Source organism: Leuresthes tenuis, unplaced genomic scaffold, assembly GCF_036924035.1.
Source record: "Leuresthes tenuis unplaced genomic scaffold, fLeuTen1.0.hap1 SCAF_12, whole genome shotgun sequence".
In the NCBI taxonomy this organism is placed as follows: domain Eukaryota; kingdom Metazoa; phylum Chordata; class Actinopteri; order Atheriniformes; family Atherinopsidae; genus Leuresthes; species Leuresthes tenuis.
The window spans coordinates 23,099,290-23,122,144 of NW_027325366.1; the positions used below are offsets into that span (position 1 = coordinate 23,099,290).

General features: G+C 39.9%; 3 protein-coding genes across 5 annotated transcripts in view; 2 read left to right on the top strand and 1 right to left on the bottom strand.

Moving 5' to 3' along the window:
- Nucleotides 1-7,234, top strand: part of igf2bp2a (insulin-like growth factor 2 mRNA binding protein 2a) — a 45,465-nt gene extending 38,231 nt beyond the window's left edge. For all 3 annotated transcript variants that reach the window (XM_072397162.1, XM_072397163.1, XM_072397164.1), the window contains 7 exons: nucleotides 878-1,015; nucleotides 1,555-1,623; nucleotides 2,259-2,381; nucleotides 2,744-2,818; nucleotides 2,948-3,079; nucleotides 3,291-3,404; nucleotides 4,582-7,234. In XM_072397162.1, coding sequence (XP_072253263.1) covers nucleotides 878-1,015; nucleotides 1,555-1,623; nucleotides 2,259-2,381; nucleotides 2,744-2,818; nucleotides 2,948-3,079; nucleotides 3,291-3,404; nucleotides 4,582-4,680 — 750 coding nt within the window. In that variant the 3' untranslated portion in view covers nucleotides 4,681-7,234. The remainder of the gene's footprint in view (nucleotides 1-877; nucleotides 1,016-1,554; nucleotides 1,624-2,258; nucleotides 2,382-2,743; nucleotides 2,819-2,947; nucleotides 3,080-3,290; nucleotides 3,405-4,581) is intronic.
- Nucleotides 7,235-8,442: 1,208 nt separating this feature from the next.
- Nucleotides 8,443-15,289, bottom strand: tmem41aa (transmembrane protein 41aa). Its single transcript, XM_072397165.1, has 5 exons — nucleotides 14,976-15,289; nucleotides 13,895-14,045; nucleotides 13,406-13,567; nucleotides 12,291-12,429; nucleotides 8,443-10,922 (listed from the first exon to the last, which is right to left on the bottom strand). Exons 1-5 carry the CDS (start codon nucleotides 15,149-15,151, stop codon nucleotides 10,702-10,704), a joined length of 849 nt encoding a protein of 282 aa, XP_072253266.1. The 5' UTR covers nucleotides 15,152-15,289; the 3' UTR covers nucleotides 8,443-10,701.
- Nucleotides 15,290-15,377: 88 nt separating this feature from the next.
- Nucleotides 15,378-22,855, top strand: part of ehhadh (enoyl-CoA, hydratase/3-hydroxyacyl CoA dehydrogenase) — a 10,937-nt gene continuing 3,459 nt past the window's right edge. Inside the window, 5 exon segments of the mRNA XM_072397161.1 lie at nucleotides 15,378-15,686; nucleotides 18,182-18,285; nucleotides 18,966-19,135; nucleotides 19,443-19,554; nucleotides 20,521-20,625. Of these exon segments, the coding sequence (XP_072253262.1) occupies nucleotides 15,613-15,686; nucleotides 18,182-18,285; nucleotides 18,966-19,135; nucleotides 19,443-19,554; nucleotides 20,521-20,625 (565 nt within the window). The 5' untranslated portion in view covers nucleotides 15,378-15,612.

Consider the following 22,855-nt stretch of genomic DNA (forward strand, 5'->3'; position numbering starts at 1 on the left):
AGGAAGAGGAGAACTTTCTAAAGATAGTTTACACAGCTGTCTCTTCAACTAACAAACATTTTAGTAATCAAATATTGCCATGAATCAGTTATTCACCACTTGCATGTTAAGACATAGGGAGAGTAACTCTAGTTTATGGGTGTCAGCAGCTGACAAACTGAAGGATCTGACACCTATGCTTTGAATTATTTATTGTTATTACACCTATGACATTGGCTTTGTTTAAGTTTTCTTCTCAAATTTAATTTAAAAAAATGTTAATAAGTCATAAACAGGTTAATAATAGATCCAATGTAATGATGAATTCAACATCCAACATCCAAATCCCAACTATAATCATAAATAAGAAAGACAACAACCAGTACTCGTGTTTTCAGAATCAGAACCAGACAGTGTTTTCCATATTTGGTTGATAAGTGCTTTATACAGGGAGACTTGTATAAAAAGCATTTTTGTTAGTTTTTTTGGTTTTCATATGTTGTAAATTAAAATCATGGGCTCATTATTATATAGAACAATCATTACAATTATTGTTGTCTATTTATGATTTTATTTTAGAGTGTTAAAAACTAACTTATTTTGGAGTAATTTGTGTTTTCTCTTGATTTTCTCATCACCCACAGTAGCATGTGCAGATATTTTAAGTTGTGCATACAGACATTTATTGTTTTAACCGTTAACTGCAGTGGTCAGTGTCCTCTTGCAGCAGGATACATCGGTGTCTGGGGATGTAAAGTCCTGGTTAATAATTGAGATCCTTCTTCTCAAAAAGCAAAGTGAAAAATATGACAGCAGTAACAGTAAATTCTCAGCGGTCAACTTTGTTTTGACTGTTCTCATGAATAAACACTGCCTTTGCCTCTCTTTTTCTGCACAGCAACAGGCCAACCTGATCCCAGGCTTGAACCTGAACGCTCTGGGCATCTTCTCCTCTGGTCTGCCGGTGCTGCCCCCTGCTGCTGGACCACGAGGTGCAGTGCCCTCTGTGGCACCAGCAGGATACAACCCGTTCTTAGTGAGTCCTCTTCTTTCCTTTTTCTTTTTTTCCTTTTTCTTTTTTTCCACTGACTGCCATAAAATGTCTGCCACTTTGCAGATGGTTTTATCCACTCAACTGCTTGGATTAGTCTTGACTTGATGAATCAATTTCTTTCCAGCACAGGGTAAACCAGGTTCCCCCTGAGGAGCTTTTCTAAAAACAACAAAAAAAAAACAACAATACAGTGTTGACTCAAGCCTTCCTGTATGATGTAGTGCTTGGTTTGAAACAAGCAAAATTCCCCCATCTTCTCCAGAGATGAGTCAGTTTGTCTGTAAAACAAAGTCTCCACTCAGCGCCTGATGAGGGCGAGTCTTAGAGGCGTGAGACAGCGTGTGAGAATGTTTGTGTGCCTCAGAGTCAAGAAGATTAGTGTGTGATTCACTGTGAGTGTCTGCCTTGAAATTCCCCCTAATAAGAGCCTGAGTTGTGATTGTGCACGTGTCCATTAAACGTGTGTGTTTGTGTGCATTCATGCGCCTATCTGATCAGACGGTTTATCACTTCACTTTCAGAGTCACTCTTCACATCTCGGTAGCCTGTACGGGGTCCCTCCAGCAAGTGCCATCCCTCACCAGCACTCAGTATGTTCCCTTTAATCTGCAGTACAGTCACTGTTGCCTTGGTGATCAAAGATTTTCAACTAATGTACTGTTTGTTGTGTTTCTGCTGTATTTTGTTGGAAAGAAAATAGAAGATCACATTAGAAACTGTTCTTTGGCACTGATCACGTAACAAAGGAGCTAAAGGAAGTCAGAAGCATATATAAGAGATATGAAGAGCAGATTTTTACAGCTTCTCATGGAATGTCTGTCGGACGGAAATTCTGGCATGTCACCAGAACACCACAAATATTTCTGGAAGGGGACTGCTCAGCCCAGAGTTATGCCATGGCTCATAAAAAATCACTTTTAAACCTCAACTATAAGTGTTACCATGCTATGAAAAACTAAAACACAAGGCAATGCTCACCCTTAATAGCGAATATTCCACTTAGACTCTACCAGAACCCAAGGTTTACCAAAGTGAAAAGCCTTGACAAGAGCTTAATTTAGCTTTCCTTGCATGTGATGTTTCTGTTTTTAGCTGTTCCTCAAGTATCCGATGATTGGAGCAATTCTGAGATTTGTACACTGTCATCAGAATTAAATATAGATTAATTAAATATAACTACAGTGAATGATTGTTTTTTTCTGTGTGGTTCTTGTTTTTTAAATAGCAACAGGCTCCAGAACAGGAGGTTGTCTACCTCTTTATTCCAACTCAGGCGGTCGGGGCTCTGATAGGCAAAAAGGGCCAGCACATCAAACAACTTGCCCACTTTGCCGGAGCTTCCATCAAGGTGGGTTTGATTTGTGTCAAAGTGTGTTAACTTCGATGAGAAAAGACAGAGAGGTTGTCAAAGTGGTTCTCATCAGCTTGTAAGGTTGAGTCAAGAAGACACAAAATGAGTACTGTCTGAGCAAGCAGCTCATCCTTGATCGTTTTCATGATTAAAACAGGGGATGACTCTCATTTTGGAAAAGTAACAACAGGCAATTCATTTCTTTGAGTTTTTTTTTTTGTCTAAATTGAAAATATTCTTGAATATTTGTCAGACAATTGAGCGCTTAAATCTTTTCCATGAATTTAAACCAGGTAATTTCAGCCAAGGGGTGTTAATCTCACACGTTTCTATAACCTGTCTCTCTATATGAACATCAGATTGCCCCAGCTGAGAGCCCAGATGTGACCGAGAGGATGGTTATCATTACTGGAACTCCAGAAGCTCAATTTAAGGTAAAGCCACCAACTGAATGTGCAAGCAGTTAAGATGGAAAAATCTTTCTTCTTCTTTTTTCAATTTACAAATCACATTTGTGACCTTCCCCAGTCTCTCTTTGCCTCATATCCTCCTTTGTATTCCAGGCCCAAGGTCGGATATTTGGGAAGCTGAAAGAGGAGAACTTTTTCTCAGCGAAGGAGGAGGTCAAACTAGAGACGCACATCAAGGTTCCCTCAACTGCAGCTGGCAGGGTCATCGGTAAAGGTGGCAAGACGGTGAGCAGATGCTACACTACATTTGGCCCAAATATAATGAAAACAGATAATCAGGATTTTGTACCAGCATCCAGATGATTTATACTTGGTAGTGATGGAAAATAACAAATTATCTGCATAAGTGCTCTGTGTTAAATGTCACATTTTTGTGTGGCTTTATTAAAGCATGTTATAAAGCTGTCGACCTCTGGACTCTGTATCTTTGTTTTAGGTAAATGAGCTGCAGAACCTTACAAGTGCAGAGGTCATCGTACCGCGGGACCAAACTCCTGACGAGAACGACGAGGTCTTTGTGAAAATCAGTGGGCATTTCTTTGCCAGCCAGGTACACACAACTATACTAACAGCGTTGATGGCAGGTATTCGGCTGGCACAGTCAACTGCTGCACACCAAGACTGAGTGGTACGGTGTAAAAGGCAGCATATAAATTAAGTATGCATGTTCAACATCCTAACTGCAGCAGTTATATTTGTGATGCAATCACAGAAAAATGCTATGAATTGTTTCTCTTTCAGAACTACCTTCATCCTCGCTTGTTCAGCTGCAGCATGCTTCCTCTTTTGCTTTGTGACAGACATCATCTTTTGCTGCCAGTTTCTAGTGAAGTTCAGCTGTGATTTGTTTAATTAAATCCAATTATAATTATAAACTGAGACTCGGAAAGAGATCTAATCAGCTCCAAACCGAATGTGAGCATACTGCAGGTGTAAAGGGAGGGGTTTTTAAAGTAACACTAGAGAATTTGGCCATTTTCTTTTTGCTCTTTGGCTCACCCTACAGTTGTGGGATGTAACACCACGGCCATAAGAACAAAATCTGTGTGAGCCCTAAAAATGTACAGCCATAAACATGATTTCTGCGTTCCAAGGCAGTTTCAGGCCTGGGAACCTGAATTACAAAATTTAATGTACTTCAAAAGAAGGTAGAAACACATAGTTTTATGGTTCACAAATGTATCTAGTGTTACTCTAATAGTATTAAGTTTAAGTATAAAACCAACTTTTTGTTACTTTATATGAGTGACAACAGACTGAAATAGCAAAAAACTGCAATCCTTTACAAAATCAACGCAGGTCTGGTTAACCTCTAAATGGAGCTTAGATGTCTGCTCAAGGTAAATATAATGCTGCTCGACTCATAACAAAGAAAAAGGTGCACTAAGAAGGTGAAAATGCCATCAGGCGTAAGGAATATGAAGATGTCAGACAAGCCAAGACTGAGAATCAGTAGGAGGTTAAAACACACGTATGGGTGATTAAATACTTTTAATACACTAATTTCACAGAAGTAGTGACTTTTTAATTGCAGTTTTTAATGACTCCTTCCATGTGTGACATATTTAAGATAGCAGAAGAAACACTCCTCTTGCCACTTTGTAAATATCGAGGTGTCCCTGTCTTTGTTTTCAGGTACACTTTTTTTATACAGTAGGAGTTATGAAAACTTGAAACTTCCCTTTACACTGTTTATCAATCTCATTGATGCCTGATCCCTCCAACAGACTGCACAGAGGAAGATCCGGGAGATCATTCAACAGGTCAAACAGCAGGAACAGAAGCACCAGCAGGGCGCCGCCGTGTCACCGCACCACTCTAAGTGACCAGTGAGGTGGCTCCCGTGGGCACCAGCCAATGAATGTAGCCCTCCCAAATGGACAGAGACCTAACCAGACTAAGGCCAAGGCCGAGGTGGACATGCAGGGCAGACCAGCAGCACCGGGATCAAAACCAAAGAACTTCGCGAGGGGGGAAACAAGTGAGAGCCAAAGGCTGAGGGCATTGTGTGCACTGCCAGCCCTGTGAGAGCAGATAGAGTGGGAGAAACCTTACTGATACAATGAAATAAAAAGACCAAAAAAAAAAAAAAATGAAAGAAATAAAATCAACATGAAAGGTGGAAATGTCAGAGAACTTGGAGCCGTTGTCTTATCAGTTATAAAAGGTAAAACAGTAAACGGCATGTTGCCCTGCATAACGTTATCTCTTTAGTTGGACTAACATAGGCCTAACAAACAGATCGAACAGATAAAGCAAGTCTATTAACAAGAACGTATACGCGACACTGTGATTGGTACTTTGAATTAGAACAAGAGCGAGTGACAATGGACGCCTCCTCTCACAAATGTTTAAGACATTTAGATTGTGAGATTAAATATCCACAGCAGTATTAATGCAGAGCAGAAAAGTATGATGAGACACACTGAGAGAATGCGCTGTTATGTTTCTAACAACACGGCAGTACAACTTTTAAAGTTTAGCTTATTCCAGAGACGTGACAGCCACAGAGAGCAATTCCACTGGTTTTTTAATGATTTAAGGCCACTGAAATCCAAACAGAAAACCCCAGTAAGTAAATACTGTACGGTGAATGGTTCTGAGTCTTTGTAAGAAGCCTGTGTGTGTGCCAACGCAAAAGATAACGTCCCTTTCTAATGTCTCTCACCGTTCATATCTGCTGCTTTGCTCTTTTTTTATCGTTTCTTTCTTTTCTGCTAATTTCTGCTTCACTTTCTCATCGCTCTCTCATCTGGTATTGTGTTTTTATTAGCTTAAGCGTATTCGTTGTCAAGAAACACTTTTTTTTTTCGTAGCCTTTTGATACATTTAACTGACTGCCACTTTTGCTCGTGAGGGGTTAAACGCAACAGAGTTTTTTTTTTTTTTTCCAACTGGTGTCACTCTCCCATGCTGTACAGCAGTAAAAATGTCTAAACCCATGCCTGTCGTGATATTTAGAAAAAAGAAAAAGTTTCCTTGACGATCAGAGCAAAAATGGATGTCCTAAAAAAGTGGTGCACCTTTGCTAGTGAACAGGCAAAAATATATTATTATTATTTTTATTTTTTTTTAATGTGCACCGCCACACACTCGGCCTTATGAGGATGTCACAAGGGCCAACACGAGGTGTGAGCTAAGGGCCCAGAAAGAGGACAGGGTTAAAGGGAGGATGGGGTGGGATTTGGGCGAACTCATTGTGTGTGGGGTGGCAGTGAAAAGTTGTAGGCTTAGAGGGTGGGGGGGTAAAAGAGAGGCACTGTATGACCTGTGGTACACACACAACCGCAAACGTGACCGCAGCCGCGTTTGGCTTTAACCCTCTCTTGTCAGGGAGCTTTCTAAAAATGGCATGACAGCTGTGAATGTACAATATGCAGCCTTTTTTAGAAAATATCACCCCTGCCATGTCCAGCAGGCCGGCCCAGCGGCACACGACACACAGATTGTCATCCTCACTCTCGCTCTTTACGCTTAACTTTTTGATTTTTTTTGTTTTGATCGGCGAGCCGGCCGACCGCTCTGCGAGCACGCTGGACATGCAGGTCCTGGGGTCCCTTTGTGCTTTACTTTGGAGACCGTGGAAGCTTGTTGCCTTATTTTGTCACCTCTCAGACATCACTCATCAGCTTCATCTTCCAGACGCAAGGTTATTGCCAATACGCACAGCTTCCTCCGTGTGTGTCTGTGTGTGTGCGCGCGTGTCTGTATATATATATAAAAAGAGAGAGTAATATTTATGAATCTATTTTTTCCTATTTTGTGATGAGAACTATTGATAAGAAACAAAAAGAAAACAAAGTCCTTTTCTTTTTTTCCTCAGTGGGACACTGCCATATTATTCTGAAGGGAAGTGTTTATTTTCTTGAAAACTAGACTATGAATAATATAATCAATAAAAACCTGAAAAAATAGGAGAGCAGTAAAGTGAACCACCGCATTAACTTTGGTCAGGATGTGAACAGTGCGCATGTCAGTATTGTGATCTACCTCAGGCTTCAGGGTACCTCAGTCCAATCTTTCATTTCTCCTTTTTTTCCACATTTTGTATGCCTTGTTAACTGATCATTTTGAGCGTTTTTAATTTTCTTTTTTAATGAAAAAAATTGAGAAAAAGATCTACAGTAATCTGTACACTCTTCAGGTTCAGCCGACCAGTGAAACTTTTTAAACCGTAGTCAACTCCGTTGGACTGTGTTTGCCTGGACGCCATACAACCTCTTATTGATAACACGAAAAAAAAGGAAATGAGGGGCAGGATCCCAGAGGTACATCCTGCCTAATGTGGTTCTGAATGTGGATGTTGTGTGCTGATTTCACCATCAGAGAAAGATAGGAAGATGCAAATCAGTTGATAGAAAACAGAAACGAACCAACTGTACCTCCTGTTTTACCCAACTGTACCTCCAGGTTTTTTTTTTTGTTTTTTTTTTGAGACTTTGAAAGAAAAACTGTTTATTCACTCGTAGGAGAAAAAAAAAAGGTTTTTATTACAACCCAAACCAATCTTACCAGCTCTATTTAATAACAGCATATTCTGGGGTTGATTTAATAAAAACACGAAGCTGCAAAAATACACTGACAGGACTTTTGAACGTGGTGTAAAACCCTGGTCTTCTGTGTAGAATGTAGAACACTTCTAGTCGTTGAACTGTCACTGTGTACGACAAAAAAAAAAAAACTGTATATCTGTAAACATGTATAATAGAGTCACACATCGTTTTCTGTCTCTCTCTATAACACCAGTCTGCCCCTGCGTTGTGAGGGATGGTGGGAGAAGTTTAGAGCGTCGCATCTTTCCTCAAACTGACCTCTGAATAGTTTTCCCACCAGTCTGCCGGTTTGAACTTTTTGTGCTGTACATTTCAGAATTACCTCTCTGAATCCAAGGCTGACTTTAGTTACTAAAAAAACAATGTAGGGAAAAGGATCTAATTAAATAAATGAATGATTTAGTGCAAGTTAGTGTTTGTTTTTGGAGTTCTTCTAACTGTCGACAGCTGATTTTTACCTTTGGAGGGCAGCCTTTCATCATCAGTTGAGGTGAATCATTTTTTTTGTCCCAGTGAACACAGACTAGCAGTGCTAAAATAAAATAAAGGTCTATCATACTCACACAATGCCTGAGGCTGTTGCAGCAAAGCCTCCCCACAGCCGGTACAGTACCTCATACTGATGATGATAGCTCACCAGGACTGATTCAAGTACCCTGACCTTATCCACGTCAATGCAGTACGGTGCTTCTATTCGGAGGCGTGACTCCTGTTGGAGGTCTGCCTCACTTCAGTTGAGCATGTGTAGGAGAAAATGGCTTTTCACTGTAGCACTGAAAAAACATAGTATGTCACATCATCTTTCTTTGTCTTACTTTCTCGAGTTTTTTTTTTTCCTAGAGCAGTTTTAAAGTTGAGGTTCAGACCTCTGTCTCTTGTGTTTCTGGCTCTTCAGAGGCACCGGTTTCCCTCTTGCTGGTTCGGTTTCAACTCAGTCTTGTCAGAAGAACATCCTGGTTGTTTGACAGTATGAGGCGACAACTTTTAAGATAATAGTAACCTTTTTCTTTTCCAACTTCTAAGGATTGGTGTTTCTAGGTTTTGTGGGGTGTTGCTAGGCATTCATTTTCAATAACAGAAAACCACAATTATGCACATCACTGAGGGTGTACAGTGTTGTTAGTCATATCACACGGTGGTTGAATAGGCTTAGGCTTTGTTTTCTGTTGATCTGGTTTTCTCATCATTTACACCGATTAGATCGTGTAGTCTGAGGCGGTAGCTGGGATTTCTTAAGACTCATTCCTGTTAGATCACTACCAATGATACTAGTTGTTAAATTGTGGTTGAAAAATATCCTAGCTAGGACTTTGAACAGATAATGGAATTGTATTGGGAGAGAAATGCAAAGTACAAATGCCTGTTTATTGCCTTTAGGAATGAACAGAGCAGAAGACATTCAACACCATCCAAAACTTTATGGATCAGGAGATGGAAGGATTTAGTCTGGTCAGATGTATGCAGAACCACAGCAGTGTTTTTTGTCCTATCTTGTTGTTAAATGCAAAACATTGCATGAGATTGATTGCAGGTGATCCAGTATGTACTACACTTCATATAGCACTAGACTTTGAAACGTGGTTTTTAGATTGGATCCAATTCTTATCTGCATTTCACCATTTGGGAGATTCCTTTTGTTTCCTCAGTAGGTCACAACCCGAAAGTCCTACATTTCCCACAGGCCAAAAGGTCCCAAACACCTCAAGGTAATTGGTGACTGTGCGCTGGACAGACATGATCCATTTTTACAACAACATATGTGGATCCATGCCTTTCTGGTTGACAGCCAAGCTGTTGTTTTGAGTTGTGAGTGAATGTATTGCTGAGCAACCTGGATCTGAGCAATAAAGAATATTTGAAAGAAAATGTTTTTCACATGGTTCGTGTTTTATTATGTCAACGTTTTTTTTTTTTTTTACACCTGCAAAATGAAGGTGCTGCTTCATTAATGACATCTTTTACCCACAGGAGGAACTGAGCCACACAGATAAACAGCAGCTCACTGACAGGAGCACAGTTCAGATTCAGTGTTTTCTCAAACATTTGTAATCATGTTTAAATAATAGGTGAAGGTTCTCTGGGCGCATGTGATCTGGAATTCCTTTTGCACGACCTTTTTCGTACATTCCTGCTCCAGCTTGTAGCTGCACAACAGATACATATGAATGACTGTACATTAAATTTACAAAATTGGTGAAAAAACACTATGCCTTGTAAACATTTAGGGAGTAAAAGAGTAAAAGACACAAGGATCATTAATAAAAAAAAAACAAGTAAGGAAGGTTGTCTTCTTCTTTTACAAAAGACGACAGCAGCATACAGACAGACCTGTATAATTAAGCTGCAGTCTGCTTATTTGAATGTGAAATATACATTAAATAAGACAGCTAGTCACATCACACTTGTTCTCCAGAGGCCAAATTCTGATCTTACAAATGTACAACATAATTCGAAAAACTTTTAGTTTTAAATAAAAAAATAGTAAAGACTGTCTTTTAACAATTTATGCTGAATTAGAAACATTCAAAAAGAAAGAAGAAAGTGTGTACTTTACACACAGGGCATGGGAATGTCCAGCTTCCATGGATCTGATTGTTCAAGTGCATCAGTTTAGGATCTAAAGCTTGGTCTTTTGTATTTGAGGTCTGGCAGGTTGCTCTATTTGCCAATGCTTAGGTGGGCAAATGTCTAAGGTACTTACTTCCACTTAAATGCCAGAACTCTTTGTTTTAATATTGTGGCTGATCTGTGTATATTCTGCAGACAAACCAATCTCTCATTTATAAATTAAATCATTTATATAAACCCATCAATACAATCGTCTATCTGAAAAATTGAGTCTCTACAAAAAAGTTTAGGCCAAAAGCATCGACATAAAAGTTTCAGTGTGTCCACAGAGGTAGACTTTAAAGGGCAAACCTGCATGACAGGCACTTTGAACACCAGACGTTTTCACTGAAGCGGCACTCTTACTGTGTTACATGAGCGTAAGAGCAACGTTCGCTTAAGGTCTGTCCCCCTCTCCATGATTACTGTACATTCGCACATCTATAAACATGAATAAACATGCTGTGTCTGCTTTGCTCACATGTTTTAGCACAACATCAAACTTCAAATCCAAGTGACAGCCATTTTTATGAAACAGCAATTTCAGTCCACCTCCAGGTGGCTCCGGAAGCACTTCACCACCAGTGTGCAGATAGTTTGTCTGAAGAGTCGCCACTTAAAAGCACATTGGCTCCTCGGAGCAGAAGGCATAGGAGCACCAGTGAACGGACTCCCGACCGAAACAGGTCACTGGACTTTCTTATCTGTGACGCCACCATTCTGAGACTGGATATCCAGCTTCAGGCGCTGGTGGCTGAAGTGGCGGATGAGGGCGCCGGGCAGCAGGGCCACGCAGGCAATGGCCAGCAGCTGCAGGAGCCGCTCCCAGGAGAACAAGTCATCCAGCGACGACACCTCAGACAACATGACGCCGGTCTGGACGCAGATGAAATTGTATGGCAGGAGGCCTATAAAGGTGGACACGAAATGTCAAAAAAGTGTGTCAAAAACAAAGCAGAACAGGTGGTAGGAGTAGAAGTAGCAGTTGTAATAGTGGTTGTATAAGCATGATTATTATTATTATCCTTGTTGTTATTATTAATGCTTACTTCATTACTTTGTATCATAAGTGCAAACTTCTTTTGTTGAGCATCAGTACACAAAACACACACTCCATTCAGAAGATGCCCACACAGCAAGTCCCCACTTATCTCATAAATCATGTCAGAAGTCATAACAGCAATGGACTAAATATGTTTTACTTTCTTCTGTACTGACAGTCTTTCCCAGGCCCTTTTCTTGGTTTTCTCATCATACAAACTGCATTGTAAAACTATCTGCAATGAAAACAAAACAAAAAGAATTGCGAGCATGCTCAGAGCTATAGTCGTCTCGTCTAATGTGCTTTTCCCCTAAAGAATTTAGGCTTAAGTGATCAGGTAGAAGAAGGGTTGAATTGGGCTGAACACTAAACAGCAGGATTGGCATTGGTTTGTAGTGTGCGAGTTAAAAGCAAAAGATGACACAGCTCCAAAGAATCCAAGTAATCTGTTCCCACACTGCAGGTGTGCACAGTGCGAAGATTAATGAGTCACAGTAGCACAGTTCAAATTCTATCTGGATTCATACGTGATGCAAGAGTTGAAACAAAGATTTCACTTGTCGATAATACCTCAGGAACACTGGAGAGGTTGGATCCCACATGATGAGATGGCTGCGCCTACATTCCTCACAATAAATGAGTTCACATGCTTTAACGTATAGTGAGAGCGTAATGTAATAGAGAGCAACAGTGGAAGGATCTGACTTTGTCTCCTTTGATGCTCTGATTTGATGCTTTTAAGTGTAACCACGTTGCAAATGTTTGCAGCGGAGATAGTTCTTTTAGAAAAAAGTACTGAAAGTTCTCACAGCTTGCTTCCCTATCAACAATCTACACCGAGACTGAAACCTGTGGGAGGAAGAGACAAGCACCCAGTGTTGACCAAAACACAGTGAATGTGTAAAGTTTTGAAGGAGATGGACGTCAGCTGCAGCGTAGCTTAGCTACACTTAAGTCTTCCTGTAAAGATGGTGTCCATCAAAACAGGTAAAACAGACATATGATCGGGGGGGGGGGGGGGGGGGGGGGCAATGATTTTCAACTAATGATATAATCTTAACAGTGGCCTTTTCAGAGTTCATTTGATTACTGCAAAAGTGAAGTCTATTTTCAGTGGCACGGACATCATGCTGCAGACCTGTTTTGATTAAGAGTGCGGCCTCACTGAGCACACAGTGTACAATGTGAAAATTCAAAGACAAGCCAAACAGCCACATGATCTCAAAGTACTTACCAATGAAGACTGAGCAGAAGAAGAAGGTGATGGGGATGTTCACAATAGGGGCAGACATATTCAGAAACCAGTTGGGAGTCATGGGAAAGAATCTAAGGAAGAGCAGAAAGAAGAACAAACAGTCCTGGTTCTCCTCCACCTGGAACAAATAAAGATAAATGTTAGTTAAACACGACAGAGAAACTTCAGACGGCAGATTCAGGACCCCCCCCCCCCCACCTTCCATTTCTGTTTTAGATTCATCTAAATATATCCAAGCCAAATTCCTTGAACGTGTCACATAACGTAATTTCAAGTAGAAATAAACCAACAACATCGATGTTGCACAATAAAGCACAAAGGTTGCTCGTAATATCAGGCTTTTACTTTGTGGTCATAGTGGCAAAAGAAGTAGTCACAATAACAACAGTATCATAGTTCAAATATAAATTCCTATCAAACTAACTCATCTTTGTTTTCGTGAGTATTTTCGCTCCTTTTTTGGCAACTATGGAGAGTCAGTAATCCTATCTGCGAGAAATGGTACCGAAAAAAATCTGCATTTAATGATTGTAAGTCAAATCACAATTTCATCATCTGCTCATTATTAAACCAACATAGACATTTCTTTACTTTAATATCACGATTATTGTCAATACTGGCATACTGTGACACCCCACTGCCAAGGGCAACAAGATGAATTACAATAAATCCCTTATCATATGCTTCACTTTAAAGTTAATTTCGGCACCAGTTCGCTCATCTATCATTAGGAACTGGTACATGTGGTCTTATAAATAAAAGAAGACACTGCTCTAAAACCACGTGAAAAAAAAAAGATGATATTAAACAGCCAATATTAAACAGAATTCAGCAAAACTCCTGTGAAGTCTAAATAACTGAGACATTTCTGCATTGTGTGCAAGCAGAATGAAACATAGACCTTTTTACACTACACACACTGTCAACCATGTTTTCCTTTCAAAAGCACAAAGATTTATGTCTCAGGAGAACATTCACGTGTTGACAGTTAAATTTGCTGCAACTGCCTTTTACTAGTTTATTTGTTTCCCTCTGTTTGGTTTCTAAGTTTACTCCCTTGAAAGGGTGGTGTTTTCTCTGTGGCATGGCCGTACCTTTCTCTGCAGCCCCGAGACTTTCTCTGGAAAGAGATTCACAATGTAATGTTTTCCAAAGGCTTGGGACAGGATGTAACACGTGGTGGAGCCCACTGTTGTGAGCACACAGGCAAGGAACAGTCCTTCATATAGTCCAAAGATAGCTCCTGCAAGAATGTTCTGTAATGACAAGTGGAGACCAAAGGCCTTCTGTTACCACACATCGTCACTATGTGTTAAGATCAGATCAGACACAAGCTCCACTGTTTCTCACAGTGTGACAGGAGTGAAATGCTTTGAGATCCAACAGTGTTTTGAAGCATGAGACTCCTGGTGTGTTGATACCTCTTCTTCTGCCTGTCAAAAAAGATCCTTTAGGTACACTACAGACCACGAGTCATATTTTACTCAAACATTATAAATGCTATGCTTACTGTAGACGTATTTTAAGACACGTGTGCAGCAGTGTGACCCAGCATCAGTACAGATGACACCGTTTCACCTTACCAGGAATGATGATCCAGGAATGGCAAAGGACTGCTTGTAGAGATATGCACTACAGAACAGCAGCAGGACATATCCAGTGTGCTCCCTTTTGTAAAACTGCAACAGCTCGGCCAGTTCGCGCAGCTCGTCCAAGTCTGAGGGGAACTTCAACCTGTGAGATCATTCAGACCCAAGTTAAACACGTCGCAATTTTTTCATTCAGTAGCATGTCTTTGAAAGACAGAAGACAAAAAAACCACAAACATTATTTTTGCTCCAACTTAATTCAACACATGCAATAAAGTTGCAAACAAACAAAATAATAATATGTAAAACAGTCAGAATTTTGCACTGGACAAGAGCACAATTTTATCTGGGAAGCATTCCAAGCAACTCCTCAGCTAAAATACAACCTATAAAATCTGCTGTGCTCATAGATACATTGTTGTCTTGCTAAGCCACTTTCCCTGCAGTTTGTGATGAATGGAAGCCATCATTTGTAGTTTTACATCAAAATGATCTAAAACATCAATCCACTGCAGTAGTGTGTAAAGTGACATAAGAGTTATGGCAGAATTAGGATCATGCCATCCTGAATCAACGAAAAATGAGCTGCAGTTTAAAACGTATTATACTAGACAGGAAGAAATGTAATATTTGTGCCAGCAGGGAAGACATTTACTAGCATTTATAACCTTTAATCTTTTCAACTGATGCAATAATTTTAATGAATGCAACCCCAGATAAGGGATATTTTATCCAATGAGTCAACTTAAGTTTATTCTTAAGGGGGAAAAGAATCCCACAATAAATATGTTGACAGAACAGATTACCTGCACCCTAAACTACTATCACAACAACCAGATTTTCAGTTTTAGTGTCTCCTTACAGGCTGCAATCACATACAGAGACATTTTAACATTACTGCCAACACTACGCACAATTCATCACATTCTCTAGAAGCATGGGGTGAAAGTAAATCCATCACTTAAACTGGTCTCTGTTTGTGGTGAGTGTTTTCTAGACAAAGGTTGTATGTACGTTTCAAGTCTTGAGATACTTTATCCGCTCTGGCTAACAGCTAATGGCTAACGTCTGTCACCTGCTTGGCTCCTCGGAGGTGTCACTGAGCTGGTCGGACTCTGTCGCTTCCACATGTTCAGTCTTGGAGCCTGGTTGAGGACGTCTCCGTGGTCCAGCAGGGAGGTACAGGGACAGTGAATAAAGATACAAGCTGGCTGCGGTAACAACAGCGATGAGTCCGACGAGAGAGCGCATATTCCCAGGCTCTAGAACAAGACTTCTACCCTGCTTATGGTTATCGCCGAGAACAACAGCCAACCGACATAGTGACGTCACATCCCCATGTCAACAGACCCGGGTTAATTTGTTAATGAGTTTAAATTATATCATGTTATTTATCCGCAGTTTTATGTTTATGTTTTTTGTATCATGTTTTACCGTAATATGTCCAATTTAAGTGTGTATTTAAGTGTGTATCAAGCATATCTCGCAAATTAATCGAGGAGTCTGTTAGGCTCCACTCCAGGAGGAGGCGGTAGTGCGCCAAATGTTTTACCACAAATAGGGGAACAAAGAAGACCGTTTGGACTGTATCCATGAAGGGACAAAACAGTTTAAAGGTGAGATAGTTCTGTTGGCTGCAGGAGCTTTGTTTCAAAGTCCAGTTGGCCCACCAAACGCAGTGCGACGACAGTTTCAAGTTTTGCTTCTGCACCATGACTCTTTACACTCGTGTTTCGGGGTCTGTTGGCATTATTACTCTACAAAATCCTCCTGTTAATGCGCTCAGGTGAGTTCAAGTTAAAAAAACAAACAAACAGTAAGGCTGCAGAACTGCTTTACTTCAAGTTACTTTCCCTGACAAGAAATACGTGGTTCAATATGTGGCTTATCTTTGATATTAGCATTAGATACGTTATGAACTTCATTAACTCGCTCAACAAGAAGGAAACATAAAAGATAAGACTGCCCCGGGAGACTGCATTTTGTTAACAGAATATGAGATGGTTTCTCCACAGGGTGGCGTAAGAGAGCAAAAGGCTGTAAACAGTCAGTTTTGTCATTACATTTGATGGTATACAGTCTGTTGTCACAATCTGAGGTCGGTCGCTGCCCGGCGGTGACCCAAAATTAGTGATAAGTACATTTACTCATGTACCGTGCTCAAATGTGAATTTGAAGCACTTTTACACGTGCTTACAATTTTTTTTAAGCTTTTTAGCGTTTTTCTTCATATTTGCATAAATTCGACTGAAAATGGAATCCTGTTCTCGCATAAATCACCGAGGTAGGTGGAGAACACAAGTGCAGATAGTTGCAGATGTCCATCATTCTGGATAAGGTTGAAGAAACCATCTCTAAAGAGTTTGGACTCCACACTGAGATTGTGTACAAATGGAGGAGATTCAGGAGAATTCTAACACCCTTGGTGTGGTAAACCACCAGAGAGAACTGCTTGAGCAAGGTGTGTAGTAGTCTGCGCGGTCAGAAAGGAACACATAGTTCCTAAAGGTCTCTTTGATCGGTTAATGTGAATGAGTTCACCATCAGGAAAATACTAAACAACAATGCTGAGCATGGCAGGTTTGCAAGGAGAAAGTTATACTTTACGAAAATGACTTTGCTTCCTGTGTGCAGGTTACTACAAATATCAGATGACTGTTAGAGTAAGTGTTCAGCAGACTGATAAGGCAAAATGTACCTTTTTTGTTTACATAAGAAGTGTTATGTTTTAAGAAAGAAAAACACTGGATTCCAGCATAAGAAGCTTCTTCATCTCTATAACATGGTGGTGGTAGTATCATGGTTTGGGACGATTTTGCAGCGTCTTTGCCAGGATGACTAGTTCCTTTTAAAGGAACAGTATATTCAGAATTATACCAACTTACCCTCAAGCAAAACATTAGAGCATCTCTCTGATTGAGTCATAAGAGACACTGGATCATGCAGTAAGACAATAACCTTTTTCACTCGAGTAGTTTCTACAAAGAATGGTTAAGGAATATAAATATTGCTTTGGGGTGGCTAAATTAGAACATTTACCTCAATCCATTAGAAAAGTTGTAATAGAGCAGTTCATGTGAAAAAACTCTGCAACATCTCAGATGCTGTTCTGTGAAGATTGGGCTAAAATAGTTCCGAGAGGATGTGTATAACAGTTACTGGAAGTGTTTGGTGAAGTTACTGCTGCATCAGATACTCAAAGCAAACTATTAATGACAAATTATTTTTTTGTTTTTAACTAGTTTCTCTTTATCTAGGATGTATGAGAATATGATGTTGTAGGTCATATTTATGCAGAAATACAGAAAGAGAGATGTACTTTGCACCTCTTTGTTGTTGGTCTGACAGATGGAGTTGCTCATTTTAAGCCATAACATCTGTGACTTTATAAATTATATATATATATCTATTTTTAATGAATTTTTTTGAAGGATGTTATTGTTTTAAAAGGATGTTAAAATGACTGATCTGCCTCAGTTTGGTGGGGCTGCTTATATTGATGAAAAAAACAACAAAAAGCACCAAAGTATTATGACACTGACAGTGGGTTTTCTGCTGCACAGTGAGTACTTGGGTTGTGATACTTTCAGATACATTTAGCTGGTAATAGATTTGCACTTTTTAATGCAAGATCTTAATTATAGTGCTATGGTGTTCCTTTCTTCAGGCAAGGAGGCTGAATTCTACTCCAAAACCCCTGAGCTGAATTAGGCTGTATAATTCACATTATTGTGCATTTCAGATCCCTCCCATCAGGCTCAGCTGTTCAGCTGTACGCCGTCAGGCAAAGAGATCATGTAGCACAACAGTAACACTGTAATTAATCATTTACACATGGCTGTTTGTCTGAGAGCAAATCTCTATTTTCAGGAACATCTTGTTCACACTCTGAATATCAAACTCACACCTAAAACCTACCCAATGCATGCAAGCTGAGTTATCATTTTTTGACTCAATTCGGGGAACCGTTTGTTTATTTTACAGAAACATGCTCAGTATGGGGCGTATTACATGTTGTAGATAATGCTTATGTTTTCATTGTTATTTCCATTGTTATTTTTTTTAAAGGTTCTTTATAAAGTAGAACAATGGTAATCAGATCACCGCTGTTCATGTCTGTAGAATGTCATAGCTGAATAAGATAATGTTTAGTTCTTTTGTTTAAAATGTTGTTAATCAGTCTTATTTGGACATATTTGATGGTGAGAGTCTGTAGCGGGAAGGTTTCAATTTTATTTAATCCACGCTATTGACTGTCTGAAGCTCTTTTTGTTATCGCAGTGCTGCAGTGAGGCAAGGTATTGTTGACATGATGGACAAAGCGCTGAGTGAGCCAGAGGTGAAGTCTGTGGTCATCTGTGGCCAGAATGGAAGATTCTGTGGAGGTATGAGCACAGACCACAATGGTTACTAAACTCCAAATATTTCAACGTTCATAATGCTTCACAAATTAGAATGAGGGGGAAAAAAAGGTCAAAGGGTTCTGTCTTTTAGTATTTCTATTCCAACTTTTTAATTGGTGTTGTATTATGGTGAGTTGTGGGATACTCTCAATGCTACAAGTAGTTAGAGTAAAAAGAGGAAGTAGGTGAGAGCAACTGAAGGTATCCACATGTTCCAAGAATTAAACCCGATTAGACTAAACTGAAACAGGCACCGATGGCAACTTGAATAAAAGTAGATCATTGTACCAGAGCTTGGACTCTACACGCGTTTCTGGACAGCTTATGTGTTTTAAATAACAATTAAAATTAAAATAAATTGACTAAATGAATGTAAATAAACATGACTATGGAAAATTAGTTAAAGTGAAGATGAACAGGGCTGCAACTAATGATTAATTTCACTATCAATCCATCAATCAGCAGATTATTATCTCAGTGACTTGATAGATTTGGGACCAATGCATTTTCTTTTTGTCTCTATCTGTTTGAAACCCAAACATATTCATGGCAGTCGGCACAGACCAAATCCACAAGCCACTATCCACTATTTGTTTTTTCTCTATGCCATTTCTGTCTGTGTGAGTCAACCGTCAGATCGTGTTATCTATGTGAAATTACAGGGGCAGACATCAAGGAGTTTGGCAAAACCATGACCGGGCCTCCACTGGTACCAATGATCCACAGAATCGAGTCAGGAGCCAAACCAGTGGTGGCAGCCATAGAGGGGATCGCTTTAGGCGGAGGCCTCGAGTTGGCACTTGGTTGTCACTATCGCATTGCACACTCTAAAGTTAGTTCATGCCTCAAATCTCTGTCCCTGTTTATCAGTGTCTCGCGATGTTGAGTGGCTGAGTGGCATTAACATCCAAGTGACAGGTTTATCTTTCAAGTTATAGTTCTGTCTTTTATTCTTCTGTAGGTAACAGTGATCTTATTTGTAGTATTTATTGATATATATATTTTTTACACACATATAATCCATAACAATCCTCATATTGTAACTACTGGATAAAGAAAGATATGTCTGGAATGTCGTTTGTACCCATACTTTTCTCACCATTTGATTTCTCAAATTTGTTGCTGTTGTGTCCTTTCAGGCCAGACTGGGACTTCCAGAGGTTCATCTGGGTCTGCTGCCAGCTGCAGGGGGAACCCAGCGTCTCCCAAGGCTCATCGGTGTCCCAGCTGCCTTGGACCTCATCACCACAGGTAGAAAAAATAGGTTGACTTGTTTCATAGTAACAAGCCGGCCACGGGAACATATGATGATTATTGATTTCTAAATCTGTAGAGAAGAGTCCAGTTGTTTTATCTCAAACAGCACAGTTGTAACCACACCAAAACTTTCTCAAGAAGTTTCACAGGAGAATGTCAGGGCAGAGATCCATGACCTAAAGTGATCTCGGCTGATTTATTGCTTAAAATTTAAAAAAACTGCTGAAAGAAAACTGAAAATTCTTGTTGGGCTGCAGCCAAGTCAGAATTCTGACCTTTAACCAGCTGAGATGCTTTTGGCATGAGCCAAAGAGGTCTGCTCACTCAGAAGATCCCAGAAATATAGTATTGGAGTAATATTTTAAAACCACGGAATAAGTTTTGAAGGTTGTTGCTGCTGAAGGTGGTTCTATGAGCTGGTAAAATTATAATAATCCTTTTTTTTTTTTTTTTTTGTGCTGCGAGCTTTCTTGAATAAAGACATGAAAAGTTAATTGATTTGTGTGTTATTAGTGCAGTCAGATTGGGTTTGTCTAGAACGATTAATTCGCTTGATTGACAACATTTAATGAAAAACTGGTGCAGAAATCGTGGACATGAAAATGGTCGTTTTTTTTTTTCTGGAAATGGAGCTGGAGGCAATGTGCTCTGCTGACCAGGGGGTGTCAGCCTGGCATAAGTTTTACCACTGACTAGTGTCTCTCCTGATTCACTGCTCTGTTCACACTATATTAAATTATCTTAATAAATCTATAAAGGTAAATTGTAAATCCTCATCTTTTTCTTTCTGTTTGTGTTTGATAATGCAACATTTTTCCTTTGAAGTCCACAGACAAACAGGGTGTTGTGTTTATATTATATGCTTCTTAGTGACGAGACACCTGAGCACTCTGCATTCATCGTCCAACAATTAAGAATATCTCGTCCTTACTGTACTGGTGACTTTCATCTGTCCAACAGGTCGCTATGTGACTGCAGCTGAGGCGCTGCAACTTGGAATAGTGGATGAGGTTACTGATGACGACACTGTGGCTGCTGCTGTGAAGTTTGCCTTGAGTGTTGCAGGTGAGATACAAAAAAAAAAAAACCTCTCTTCACTGGTTTAGAAAAAAATAACACAGTGGAAGGAGGAGAAATCCTTTCCAGAGCAGTTATTTTAGGGAAGTCCGACATCACGCAGTGTCGACATGTAGGCTGTGGAAGTCAAAGGAAGCAGAAAACATGGCAGCCAGATCTTCCACCACAGAAGCCATAAAAGTTTCATGGCCTTGTCAGATTTGCTCTGATGTCTTCACTGCTTTTGCTGTATTATTCAGAAGGGCGAAAAGGGACAAACTTTCCTAGCATATAAATAATAAGCCCTCACAGTCATTTAGAAGGACGGGGATTGCTGTACGCATGTGAATCTGACGCATTTACACATCAAATGGATGTCTGAAGTGTGCCACGTCCCTGCAATTTAGAAGGAAAGGTTTCTCAGTCTGTATCAATTAAAAAAAAAACTACTCAGTTTGGCTTATTAGTGATAGAATTGAGTGAGAAAATACCAGAAGGCTCAGCTTAAATGAAAAACAAGGTGCTTTAAGAGTCCTTGTTGTGTGTAGAGTTTTTTTTTTTTGGAATAGGGTCATTCTGCTCATCAAGAAAGAGAAGACACACAATCATTAATATCTGCTCTTGCTTTCATTTATTTGAGCTTTCCTGAGTTTTGTATCCTGTCTTTTACAGTGGATTAAAATGCATACCGCCCACTCTGTGTGGTTTTTCTGTGTTGGAATGCTTGAGGAGGAAGGTGTATTTAGCCTCTGTGGAGTCCTGGTTGGACAAGACCTTTTGCTTCTTCTGCATGAAACAAGCATGAGTTGTGTTTTTATGACTGCACTGCAGGCTTCAAGTGACTTTTTCAGAGCTGTCATCTGCAGTGGTTTGTTGCTCGATTTCTGAGCCATAGCAGCTAATTCCTAAGCCATTTGAATCAGCAGGAATTCCTTCCTGTGCTTTCTATTGTGCCTGTAGCAAAGAATCTCATATCTGGAAATAGTCAATAGTTAAATCAAAAGAATAACATCAAAAACACAATCAAAAGAAAATGGCATTGGATTTTTTTTTCCTCCACATTATACTGCCAAGATGACTGAGTGGGTGATGAAGTTACTGCTTTTTGTAAAAGTGTGATTTTGAGTGAGTCTGCCACGGAATGGAGGAGGATGAGGATTCTGACGGATACTACAGGCTTAGGTTGATTAGCAGGAGCGTTGAATGAGGACAGGAAATGTGTGTTTAAATTTTCAATACAAGCAAAAGTGTTTTCACGTTTCAGGTCACAGGGCTCATCCTGAGATGCTTTGCCACTGGATAAACACCACAAGTGCATATTTATGCAAAAATCAATTTGTGCACTTACACTGATGGGAACATGGATGCCTGCACACACTCCTCCCTCCTTCACACACACAGACAAATTCAAGCCTCTCAGTTGTGATGAGATTAACTTTTTTTTTTTTTTGGTTGCAACATCTGCCCACTACATCTGTCGGGACAGCAAGGATTCCCATTCGCTGTAAATCCAGAGCTGAACCATTTACAGATTAACTGCTGCAATAATGCCTCTTAAATTACACTGGAACACCTCACTGATATTTACTGTGGACGGAGTATGCACTTAACTCGTCTAAAAGGACCGTCATTGTTTATTCTTTATTCGCGAGGTACTGTTTAGAGAAAATGGTTTGTCATTGAAAAAAATGTAGATACTAATAATCAGATATAGCTGCTGTCCCTTTAAGCTTCGCCATGGTGACCCAGTTTCTTGCCCGGACCCAAGGCTGAGTGTAATTCACGAGAGCTGTGAAGGATTCTGACTACTGTCTCTAGTAATCACGTCAGAAGAGACAGGACTGGGAATAATTTTCAAACTAGATTTTAGTAGAGTGCCCATCTCCTTTACTATCATTGATCCCAAGCTTAGATTACAGTAAACAGCAAGTCTTGCGTTGGTTAGTTTTATCATTTTCACATTAAATCTGTTTTTTGAAACATTAATCTCTTGTGAATTCCCCCTAAAATATCTGCTTTGCTAAAAACCATAGAATCTCCTTCACCTAATTGCTCTCAAAGTTGGAAATTCATGGTCCTTTGTGTCCTAAAACCAAAACTCAGATCTGCATTATTCAAGGTGAACCGTGACTGTTCAGTCCCTGCAATTATCTGCAAATGGTCTGTCAAATCAGTCTGTTCACAGAAGCAGCTGGGCTATCTGGTGATTGTGTGGATGAGTGTGCCTGAAAAAAGGTTA

Coding starts and splice junctions, on each gene's coding strand:
- tmem41aa (XM_072397165.1), bottom strand. CDS start 15,151: ATGCGCTCTCTCGTCGGACTCATCGCTGTTGTTACCGCAGCCAGCTTG. Junction 14,046..14,975: donor ACCTCCGAGGAGCCAAGCAG/GTGACAGACGTT, acceptor ATGATCTCACAG/GTTGAAGTTCCCCTCAGACT. Junction 13,568..13,894: donor TTCCTGGATCATCATTCCTG/GTAAGGTGAAAC, acceptor TTGTCATTACAG/AACATTCTTGCAGGAGCTAT.